General features: G+C 40.2%; 1 protein-coding gene across 1 annotated transcript in view; it reads left to right on the top strand.

Annotated features, from left to right (window-relative positions):
* LOC104919431 (band 4.1-like protein 1) overlaps positions 1-12,544 on the top strand; it is a 40,496-nt gene that overhangs the window by 19,544 nt on the left and 8,408 nt on the right. Inside the window, exons 4-15 of the mRNA XM_019274682.2 lie at positions 2,670-2,774; positions 3,603-3,645; positions 3,760-3,835; positions 5,990-6,208; positions 6,322-6,409; positions 6,503-6,655; positions 7,714-7,811; positions 8,862-9,037; positions 9,432-9,685; positions 10,308-10,346; positions 11,475-11,504; positions 12,193-12,348. Of these exons, the coding sequence (XP_019130227.2) occupies positions 2,670-2,774; positions 3,603-3,645; positions 3,760-3,835; positions 5,990-6,208; positions 6,322-6,409; positions 6,503-6,655; positions 7,714-7,811; positions 8,862-9,037; positions 9,432-9,685; positions 10,308-10,346; positions 11,475-11,504; positions 12,193-12,348 (1,437 nt within the window). The remainder of the gene's footprint in view (positions 1-2,669; positions 2,775-3,602; positions 3,646-3,759; positions 3,836-5,989; positions 6,209-6,321; positions 6,410-6,502; positions 6,656-7,713; positions 7,812-8,861; positions 9,038-9,431; positions 9,686-10,307; positions 10,347-11,474; positions 11,505-12,192; positions 12,349-12,544) is intronic.

Genomic DNA, 12,544 nt, shown 5'->3' with positions numbered 1-12,544 from the left:
CCGGTTAACCATATGACCATGACAATGATGTTTGGGGTGTACTTTCAAAGCCCTCTGTGCCCCTGATATTTCAGAGCTCAGCAATTTAAGAGGGCCTTATTCACACAATGAAAGAAATAAAATAACACAATTCCTTTTAGGCATTTATCCTCAGCCAAATTTTTCACTTAGCCTGAATTGTAATATAAATGTGCTTTTTCTTTCCAAAAGAAGAATTAAACATACCTCTGCAGAGAAAACCACCTAGCTGGTGGTTAAATATGAGGTTCATGTAACCATGTGGCTAATGGGTTAAACCAAACGAAAGATTCATGAGACTGGGACCAAGGTCGTCCCCCTGTGGACAAGGCTTAAAAGACAATAAAATCAGTTTATCTGCAGTAGTATATTCTGCATAATTTCCTCTCATTTTAATAGCACGTGTTTCTGAAGGTTCAAATGAATTCAGTATTATAGTATAATACACCAGAGATCAACCTGTCTGGTTGAAGGTTGGCCTTTCTAACTTATATAATGCTTAATGTCTTAAGGAGCTGAGCTTGCTGAGTCTGTACTGTGCTGTGCTATGAGCATGGGGACTTTTACAGATAAACAAGTTAACTTTGGTTCTACTCATGAGATCCAAAATCATTTGATTAAAAAAAAAAAGTAGTTAGATATTAGATTTGTTTATGACCTTGAACACATCTGATATGCAGCATGTTTGAAGCTTTTCACGGTCACAAGCAAACATTACTGTGGAATAAGAAGGTATTTCATCCAGTCTGCTTCAAAAATTCAAATTTATGGTAGCCTTGAATGCAATGCTGCTTAATGTATCCAGTGTGAAATACAACACTCTGTTTGTTTATCACACTGGAAATGTGCTTTAAAAAGTGTGAAATCAAGAAGAAGAGGTCCCTGAGCCAATGTTGAGTTATTAAAGGTTCATACCACCTTATATAAACCTAAAGCTTAGTTTACTGATCGTGTGTAGTTCTAGAAAACCTGTGCAAACAGTTTGCACAGCTTTTCTCAAGTCTGACGAAATAACCCCTATGATGTCATCGGGGTTATATTTTGAGAGTTACATTTAGGAAAAGAATGTTTCTTAAGTTTTTGAGCTTGATCATAATTTGATTTTCACTGCTAAAATTGTTCTGTGGTGGGATTGATTGCAGATAAATTAGCATTAATAGCATGAATCTATCTTTAATCATACATTATATATTTTTTGGTTTGTGCTACACAACACATTTTCACTCTTCTCTCGTTATTTGAATTCACCGTGCTTTCGTCTCCACTTACCTTAGTTAAAGTGACTAAGTTCAGTAGATTTACTTTCTCCTCAGTCACCTATTAACCTATTCACGCACATGTGCACTGTCTCCTCATCTTGTTTGCATGGGTGAGGCAATCAGCAAAATGGATTTCTAGGATTACACCATCAGCCCACAGAACTAGATACAGAAATGTGATTGGAGCCAATTGGAGAGACGACGAAATCTCATCAGCAGCTCCTGAATTGGTTGCCATGCTTGGGGGACCACCTCAGATGTGTGTTGCAATTTTATTTTGTTTGGGAAATTGAATATGTGCACCACTCCCCCAAATATCTGCATCCTGTCTGTTAATCAGCATTATTCTCTCACTACTGTGTGTGCCTGTGGCAGCGTCAGTGCAGCAGGATGTAAATTATTATTTATTTGATTGAGAGACAGATCACTTCATAATGGTTAATTAATAAGCCTGTCATACATTTTTAAAATGCATGCTGACTGTGCCACCAGCTTTTCTTACCAGAGATGAACAAAGCTTTGTGGTGGCCTTGTAGTAACCAGATCCAGAGAAAGTGAGAGGGCACACGCCCATACAGAAGGGACCTATTACTTCTGTTTCCATGGTAACAGCTGCTTGGTTGCTTTGTCGCCATAGGAGCCAGGTTTCCCTAGGAGATGAATCTGGCATGTGTGTGTCTGTGTGCATGTGTGTGCCTATGCATGTGTGTGTTGAAATAGCATTTTGCCAAGGCCGTCTGTGCAACCCACAGAGTCCTTGTTCTCAGCCCTGAAGGACTGGACAGAAAATAGGTGTGGTCTCTTGAAACGGCACTGATGCGAAAGGGAATTGCTCCCCTTATTTAGTCACAGAGCGTAGCTCCTCCTCCTCCTCAACAAGGGAGAGGCACAGACTCATCCCTCAAACCACAGTCGGGGTGGATTTTTATCTATGTCCCTGATATTTTCTGACTCATTTGTGACATTTAATATAAAAAAAAGAAAATATATCATTGTCTGATAAAATATTATCCAGTTATTATTCACCTAGATGAACAAAGGATTTTATACAAAAATAAAATATATTTTTTGAATCATAAAATCACAGTCTTTAAAAAAAAAAATCTGCAGCTCATAGTGTAGATAAACACAGGAAATATGGGAACAGGAAGAAGAGTGTGAGATATAACAAAGGTTCCCGGATGGAATTAAACCAGTTGCAGTTATATGTTATGGGAGTTATGCCAGCAGACACCCCACAGTCTGCCACAGTCTGTCAGAAATTGCATTAACGCACGCTGTCCTATTCTTTTACAGTTTACGATGCCTGAGCCTGAACCTGCACTGTGTCACCTGCCCACTCCCTGTGTGTTCATATATCTTCATATGCATTTGTGTATGTGTGTGTAACAGAAATTTGCCAAGGGCCAGACCCTGCTGGACATGGTGTGTGGCCATCTGAACCTGCTGGAGAGGGACTACTTTGGCCTGACTTTCCAGGACACGGACAACTCCAAGGTCAGACACAGAGAAACACAAATACACAAAGAAACACAAGCACACACACATGCATTAATGTATCTTACTAGGACATTACACATTTTTATTCATTCTCTGAACTGTGACTGAACCTCTTGACTCATACGTTGACTCATACAGTATGTAATAAAGCATTTCAGTGAATATGGGAGCCCTCGGAAAATATGTTGTTGTGGAAGTAGTGCATTTTTATTTGTAGCACTCATTACCACAGTGAGCATTATTAATAATATATAGGGGTAATTTAGGTCACTCTGTGGTGAATAGCTTCAAAGAGTGCAAGGCCAAATATATGTTGACAGATTTGGCATGTTTCTTTATGCATGATTTTATTCGATATCTACTTTCTTTGGCTGGATTTTGTTACCGATTTCAGAGCAAATGTCAGTCACCCTTTGAGCCAACCAGCCCATTTAACCAGATTGTTTTTCCAGGTGTTATAAAAACGGTGAGTCCCTCTTTGCCCTTTTAACTGCACTTAAGCACTTACAGCCCGACAGAGGCATACATGGCCTTTAACCTTTGAAAATGTGATTAGACAGTATGGCCTTTTAAAAAATGGTACACAAGCTCTAGTGACATTAAGAAGAGGAAGCTGCATTCAACTGGCATTTATAGTCGCAATATTGATGCTTCCAGTGTTTATAGCCTTCATCCATTTTACTCTAGGATGAATATATTTGGCTTCTACGTAGGGAATTGATTTAAAAAGAGAAGAGCAGCATTTAAGAAGGGTCTTTTGAAAATGTGAAGATTTTGTTAAGGTTGAATTTCTCAAAGGGGATTGTCTCTTTCTTTCTTTGTCAGAATTGGTTGGATCCGTCCAAAGAGATTAAGAAGCAAATTCGGGGTAAGTGCAGCAGACATACACCCACCCACACACACCACAAATCTGCACACATACAGCATTTTAATGAACAGACAAGACTTTCACAAAACCACATTGCTGCTGGTTTGTCCACAGTTGGCTCCTGGATCTTTGGATTTTCTGTCAAGTTCTACCCTCCAGACCCATCTGTGCTCATCGAAGACATCACCAGGTAGATCTGAGTACAAGAGCAGGAACTTTTGAACTCATAGTTAAAGGACACTATTTGTTTTGGTTCTTTGAGAGCTAATATGTTAAATAAGTTGGGCAGGATTTAAAGAAAACACATCTGAGCTAAGACTATATGCAGCGATATTCAATAAAGATTGAAGACAAAGGGTCAAAACATTAAGGTGGCCCTGGTGGCTCAACTGGTACAGTGCCTTCCCCATGCACGAAAGGCTAAGTTCTTGCAGCGGCGACCCAGGTTTGATTCCGGCCTGTGGTCCATTGCCTGCCTTACTGTCTCTTTATGGCTTTCCTGTCAAATAAACACTACAGTAACAAGGAAACTGAATTCATAAGTATAGGTTAGCTACAGTAGCTGTCAAATTGGCGTCTCTCGAGTATCACTGTATATGCTAAGGTAACACATAACACTGTAATTTATGTAGCAATCATACACATCTGAGTCTAAAAGGGTAAAATCATAGACCGTATAAAGAATGGACGTTGTATCTGTGACGTCACCCTGGTTTCTGAAGAACTGTATATGAAGCTTAGAGCATGGTGGCTCTGGCGGCTGCCATCTCAGCAGTCCTGGCTCTTCCGCCTCACAGCTAATCTAAAAATGGGCAAAGACGTTGATCATCAGTCAACCTGATGAGGCAGGCTCAATGACGCCTGGTTGCTCAAACAAGCCATCTGTAAAGGCATCCACCTGTCAATCAAAGCAACCACACTGTTATGCACATCTTTAAGCCTTGAATAGAAATTCAGACACAGTTGTCTTGAATGGAGAAATTACTGTTTTTTTGTACCAGGCTGTAAACAGGCCATTTGAAGAACTGCAGTTTTTGGCACTCCTGCATAGATTTACCTTAACAGCCATGGAGATTGCCACTTTGGTAAAAGTAGAAAGAGTCAAATACAGTTAGCTAAGGGTAGAAGTAAAAGTTACCCAGCTTGAAATGTTGTATGAGCAACATATTAGCCTCAGAATGCTAAGTTAGTGGAATCTTGATTAGCAGTCTACTGATTGCAGAACAAAGACAAACAGAGTATTACAGATAATGCTCCAACAAGTTCACCTGGGGAGTACATAAAAGATGTCAAGATATGCTTGGTCACGTTTCTGACAAGAGGCTGGATGTTATTGTCCGTTAACTGCTACAGAGCTGTGTTGGCAGTGGTTGCTACTAGCAACAAAATGTTCAACAGAAACCAATGGCATTTGTGTTATGTATAGACATGTTATCTCTTTGTTGTTGTTGCTGTTAGTGTTGTTGTTGCTTAGTGCTTGTTATGTCCATATGGGCCGGACACCATGTGCAGGACACACAAAATAAAAAATCAACTCTCAGTGGAACTTGCATTTGAAACAATACAGCTCAGTCTGTGACTCTGAATGTGTGACAAAAAATAGGCCGGTTTGCTATTTATAAAATCTGTTTCTGTTGCTAGAGTGTTTTCTGGAGTGTATGTACTTCATTGTACTCCATGCAGACATACTGCATATAGGAGGTTAAGAAATATTTTGAGGTTATGGTCACGACCAAGTATTTTAATCATGACCAAATCAAAGGGAAAGAACAAGATCAAAAGTACATGTGGATAAATATCAAAAGTTACCCATGAGGAAATGCTTAAAATGCAAAAACATGCACTTTCACTTTCATTTATTTATTTATTTATAATTATACTCCACTCCAAGGGGGTTTGTTGTGTGTGTGGTGCAAGTGTTTTACATAAAACATTACTTGTTGCTCTAAGAAGCACTTCGGGATGCACATTTGTATGGAAGTTGCTATAAAAAATATAATATTAAATAAAGTCCTACCACAGTTCTGTTGGATTGGTGCTAAAGTTCTCAGTGCCTGCAATCTAAAATCCTCAATGAATAGCACTAGAAGAAAAGAATACATTTGGTAGTTAATATTGGTCATTTTTGGTTTGAATTAAATACCTTTTATTGTCAGATAGGCAAATATGCCATCACTGTATAGAAGTTATAGAAGGATGAATACTAAATTCAGATGTATTCTGTAATACAAAATACAACTAAGGCTGACAGGAAAGCCATTAATTTGCCACTATTTGTTCATACCCCAAAGTATTGGACAAAGTATCAGCAGCCTTTCTGCCTCCACCTCCTGGGTTTCTTTAGGTACTATCTGTGCCTGCAGCTGAGAGACGACATCCTGTCCGGTCGTCTGCCTTGCTCGTTTGTCACCCACGCCCTTCTGGGCTCCTACACTGTCCAGGCCGAACTTGGAGACTACGAGCCAGAGGAACATGGTCCTGACTATGTCAGCGACTTTCGCTTTGCACCCAACCAGACACGTGAGCTAGAGGAGAGAGTGATGGAACTGCACCATAACTATAGGTCAGAGAAAATAAATACATTGAATGTCATGAGGATAATGAGACATACTGGTATTTTTGATTTGTGGTGTGAATATGAAAGAAGTGATTAATTGTGTGGCATTTGTGTTGTAGGGGAATGAGTCCAGCTGATGCAGAGGTGAACTTTCTAGAAAATGCCAAGAAGCTCTCAATGTATGGTGTGGACTTGCATCACGCTAAGGTACAGAGATAAAACTTTTGAAAAGAAAGTGCTCCCAGACTTTTTATCCATCAGTGCACTTATTTTTTCATGCTTTATGCTTGTGTTCACCAGGATTCAGAGGGAATTGATATAATGCTCGGTGTGAGCGCCAACGGTCTGCTCATCTACCGAGACCGACTGAGGATCAATCGATTCGCCTGGCCAAAAATCCTCAAGATCTCCTATAAGAGAAGCAACTTCTACATCAAGATCCGCCCAGGAGAGGTAAATAAAAACTGTCATTATGTTGTCTTTTGCACTTTGCCTGACTGTGGAGTTCACCACGCAATTATTGCATGCACAATTCCAGTCGAACAGCCCGTGACAGTCACTCTGGTAAAGCCGAAGAAAGCGGAATGAAGGATTATTTGGTAAAGAGCCAATAGCACATTTCTATTTCATGGTTTCACAGTTGTTAAAATTACATCATTGTCTTTCTTGACTCGTCCCAAGCAGCATAGTCATTTCATGGTTTGATAAAAGTGTAAAAGTTCTGTGATTTATCTGCAGCAAACCATGTGACAACTGAAAGAGGAGTATTATTTATAGCTCTGAGATATACTTCTTAAAGATTAGGCTGATAGGTCATGTTTTTATTCTTCTCCTACTTCGCTCTTCCACTATGGTGACTATAAACTGATTAGCCAGTCGTGAGGATTTGCACTTTCATCAAGGATTTTACTTGAAAATGATTTTGCTCCCTAAAAGTATTATCTTTTTTTGGCAGTATCTACAGTGAATTTTATACCCGCTGTTCAACTGACACTGACATCTTCATAGTGAATACCAAGGCCATTCTGCTTAAGTATTTTGTTCTGGTGATCTATCCTCTTAAGTCAACTGTCACTTCAAATTTGCCTGGAGGGTTGTTATTGTGTTTTTAAGCCATTTTATTTTAAACAGTCCCCACAGATTTTTTTTTCTTTTTTGGGGGGGCAAAAGTTGGCTTTCTCCTGTAAATAGACAACTCTTAATGTTTAATGAGCTGTTATATTGCTAATAACATATTGATTTAAGAGCGTCTTTTCCTGTTCACACCACTGAACAGCTCATGGAGTGAGGTCATGAACGGCTTATTTGTAGGTAGACGAGGCAGTAGGAGGCACAAGAACATATTCCAAACAGTAAACTGAAAAACATTGATTTTTCCATTGCTGCGGAGTAAACACAATTCACCCCACCACCATCCCTCCGTCTTTCCCCGCACTCCCTTCACTTTCCTTTTCTCCTTCGCCTCCTTTTCTCCTCATTCACCTCCTCCGGTCCCTCCCCTCACCACTCAGTATGAACAGTTTGAGAGCACCATAGGCTTCAAGCTGCCCAACCATCGGGCCTCGAAGCGACTGTGGAAGGTCTGCATTGAGCACCACACATTCTTCAGGTAGGATTCACAGACACACCTTTTCTACCCCCGCATGACTTGTTAACACTTGGCACAGTAGAGCTACCCTTCAAATAACACATTTTTTTTAGAGTTTATATCTCTTTGATAGTACCTGATGTGAAATTTAGGAAGGTTCCTGAAGAGGAGAAGATAATTTTGTTATAATTATAGGGGAAATGGAGACAGTGATCAGCTTGTACACCATTAATTAATTCATTCATTTTAATTAACTGCCATTATAATCTAGAGAACATTTTAGTCAGTTCACAGCACGTCAGCTGAATCTGTAAAAACGTGGAATTTGTCTACAGACAAGCATACAATTCAAGAATTAGTATTAAATTTCCAATATTAACTGAATATTTTCTTGGGCTTAAATTAACTTCTGACGGTTTTGACAACTTAGATGAGAAGATTGATCCCACTGTCATGTATGTGTGGTATATATGAAGCTACAGCCAGGAGGAGATGGCTTAGAAATGGTGAGAAACAGGTAGCCTGGCTGTGCTGCCAAAGCACGCACATTACATCTAAGATGCTTAATCTGAGTAAAACTACTAGACAAACTAGACATATTGTGGTATTTCTTGGCCAGGGACAGTAATTTCCTGGAGTCTCGGTTGGCAACCTGACTGTGACGACAAGACTTAAAGGAAGCTTTAGCGGTGCTGGTTTGGGGGATTTTGTCATCTTTAGACAAAGCCAGACTAGCTGTTGGTCCGTTTCCAGATAAACTAACCAGCTGGTGGTAGTTTCATTCGGTTTATTTACTCTACAGACATGAGAGTGACAACTTTTCTCATCTTACTCTTGGCAAGAAAGCAAATACAATTTTAAAACTATAATATTTTCGCTGAAATCAACACCTGTTGATAAACTCTACACATCTAATAAACTGATATAACTGTCCATTGTCTTTATTTTCCCTATATTTAATACCAAATCACACGCTTTCAGGAAACTAACAAAGCTCTGTGTAATTAAGAAGAATATACCAACAGAATGTATTTGTGGTAAATTTACACAAAATGAACCTTCCTCCTGCAGGTTGGTTTCCCCAGAGCCGCCTCCCAAGGGCTTCCTTGTGATCGGCTCCAAGTTCCGCTACAGCGGGCGGACCCAAGCCCAGACCAGACAGGCCAGTGCCCTGATTGACAGGCCTGCCCCACAGTTCGATAGGTCTGTTAGCAAGAGGTACATGCTGCCCCGAAGCATTGATGGAGGTGAGATACAGACACAGTTATTATTAGGCTAGTATTACACAGCCCACACAGATGTTCACTTATATTTTATGGATTATGAGACAATAACTTGCCTTCAGCCCCTCAGGTTTAGAAAATGGATTCATACATGGGCAGGAATATATGCATGGAAATACATTTTTTTCTCCTGTGCAGTGTAAATTTTTCAGCAACAGGGCTTATTGATTTTGTGTTATGGCTCTGGAGGGAGAGTGTATCAAACCTCTGAGAGCCCAATATTGAGCAGTGGCAAAAACAGAACTGAAGGCAGTTTTTTAACTTGTGATTTCATGTACAGATTTCATCAACCTATTGAAATTTGTGACCCTGTTAAACACTGGAGTCCAGGTCGTTGATGTTTCTCTCACCTCACCAGCCTCAGCTCTAGGCGACAGTATGGACCAGCTGTCCCAGCGAAGCTCCAGTGAACGCACACAGTTCATGTCCAGAGAAGACCTGGACCAAGAGGGCAGCCTGGACCTGGATCATGAACAGTACCACTATCAAGACCAGGACCAGGACCAGTACACAGATCAGGAGCTAGAGCAGCATGACTTTCAGGACCAAGAAGTTCAGAAACATATTCGGGGTGCCAACATCTCAACACCCACCAAGACTTTTGAGCTCAAGGTACGAAATGAGAGGATACGGCACAAATATACAGAAACCCTCCTTCATTGCACCTTTGCTGCCTTGGATTATAGCAAAAGCCTCATGTGAATCAATGGAAATGAAATTCAATTAATACTCACCTGATAAATATTCACTTTTGAGTATGAAAACTATATCACAAGTTTGAGGAAACAAAGACAACACGATATAAAAGCATTTGTGTTGGCTTATTCGAAAAAAGTACGCAGCAGCTGCTTTGCCCCAAATCGGAAAAATCCCTCATGAAGTTCCGACTAACAGTCCTCATCCTTCTCTCTCACACTCCTTTTTCATTTAAGACTGTAATCACCATCCTCACTTTTTTTTTTTACTATTTGGCCTAATTTCCCATATTTTCTGCTCCTCCTCAGACTTTTAAGACGTCTCAATATTACTCCTCTCTTCTCTCATTTCTTTAAAGCGCCTCCCAAATTCTAACGTGACCTCTTTGCTGCAAGATGTTTTTTTTTTCAACCCAGCATCCTGCCTCTAACAGTTCTTCTCTTCTTCTCCCTGCTGTAATGTTAACACACTTTGCTAACCTCTGCTCTCTCTTGTCTCCGACCTCTCTGCCGTCGCTTCACCTTGTCCTCTCCTGCAGGGTGAGGAGGCAGGCTCGCCTGTAGACTCAAAACCAGAGGTATTTTGGCCTTGGACCTTAGTGTCTGTCTGTGTGGTTATGGTTGTTGTTGGTCATGCATCCGTACTCTGTGTTTGGTAAACACAACCTATCTTTGTTTTGACTGATTGTCTCCGGAGGGAATGTTATTCCTTTTTCATATGATGATTTCCAGGAGTATAATCCATGGAAACATGCATGAATCGATCTTCAGATGAATAGACACGACTTGTTTAATATACATTTATTCGGGCTCTTTCCTGTCTGTTTTCTTCTCTGCCTGCTAGAAAACAGTTTCAGTGGAAATTCACATTAGGCTTCCTTCATTGCCGTTGAGCTCTAATGTTCAACAGCACAGCTTCAGTTTAAAAAGCACTGCAGCTTTGTTTTCAGTTGTCAACACGTGTTCATGCTTGTGCATCTTTTAACAGTGTCCTTGTCTGAAATTAGAGGGATTCGTAGTTTTTTTGGGGAGGATAAACAGATGGTTCTTAAGCACTGTTGATGATTCAGTGGATCAGTAGTTCCCCAGTTGACAAATCTCCTGGTGCTGCATTTTATTTCATGAATAATTATTTTTAGATTATTTTCATGCCAGCAGGCTTTCGAGGTACACCCTCTTATTGATTGTAAAGAAGCACAAATTCATACATTTTTTTTGATTCATATGCTAAGGGTGTCTCATATTATTCCTGTGCAGGTATGTGTGGTAGTGTTATTAAGTGCTGGCATCGCATTACTCTAAGGGTCTGTTCATTTGTGATTTCGTAATGCCATCTCACCAACTGTTTGGATAAAGAAGTATGGGAATAATCCCTCTCTCCAAGCACTTATGTTCAGTCAATAAATGACTGCATTAATTATCAATTGGCTGACTTTTAAATGGATTGTCCCTGTCTTCTTGGAAGAACATTAAGTGGCTTAACAGTCTTAGTCAAAAATCCCTCGATGGTGTCAACTGTTTATGTTTGTCTGTCCGTCTGGCTGCCTGCCTTTTGACTCACCTGCAGCACTTTACCTCTTTGTCTCTGCACGCATCTGTTCCCCACCTCACACCCCTCCCCAATACTCTCAACCTCCTGCTTTGCTCAAAAACCCTTCACTTCATCTCACTTGCCCCACCTTGGGCTCCCTCATCTGTTGGACAAGGATCTGGCCACCCCGCGGCCCAAACAGGAGGTACTGCTTGCCCTCTCTTTTTGGCATGTGCTGTTTGTGACCCTCATCAGGTGTGATGTTTTTTTCTTAGTCATGTGGTTGTCACTTCCTGTTAGAGAACACAGTAAACAGCAACAGCAATGGAGTTCATGTTATACAATATTTAACATCACCAGTTCCTTAGATGGAATATTATACTTTTGCATGTCAGTTTTATATTTTCTAACACTACTTCTAGTTAAAGTCTTTTTTGTTGTTGTTATCTGTCTGGAGTTACAGTATATTCTAGGAATAGACTGTCTTCCAAAGATTATTAGGTGCTTACTAAAGCAGAGTGCAAATGGTTATTCATCATAATGTGTAAGATGTGCAGCACCAGCAAAGTACTCAAACCTCCAGACCATTTTAACTGAATTTCTTTTTGTCTAAAATGCTGCACGGTAAAAGAAAAATGTGGATAATACCCATGATCTGAGTATACTACAATAAGATTCAGATCTGTTTCTGGTCATTGTGTGGTGCTGCATTTAATTCATCATTTAGCACAGTTACAAAATGGAAAATCATGCACCACAGCATCACCAGAGCAGAATCCATATCTCGTTCAAGTGTGAGTAACTAGAATATAATAGATTCAGATCTGGGATTTCAATGTTGATATATATGTATTTTTTTTTTATCCCTGATGTGCCCTTCACTGTGTAAGCAGCAGTTCTTGGATAAGCCAGAAGATGTTCTGCAAAAGCACCAGGCCAGCATCAATGAGCTGAAGAGGGCTTTGAGGCAGCCCAACAGCAAGATGGCCCAGAGGGAGAAACGCCTCTCCTCAGCTACTCCTCCAGGAGGAACCCCTGAGCGTAAACCAGTAAGAAAGAGATCCTATTCTCAAGTTACTTACTATGCTTGAATTTCCTGGATATCATGATTTTCCTCAAAATGTGTTGGTCATCCTTTCCTATTCTGTTTACACCTTTTGTTTCTGTCAAAATGTTGATGCCATTGAGCCAAAACAAAAGAAATCGGAAAGTTTACACAGTTGTAGGTCCCCCAGTTAATCACTG

This window comes from Larimichthys crocea, chromosome XV (genome assembly GCF_000972845.2).
Source record: "Larimichthys crocea isolate SSNF chromosome XV, L_crocea_2.0, whole genome shotgun sequence".
Taxonomy (NCBI): domain Eukaryota; kingdom Metazoa; phylum Chordata; class Actinopteri; family Sciaenidae; genus Larimichthys; species Larimichthys crocea.
This window is presented reverse-complemented; position numbering and strand designations above follow the sequence as displayed.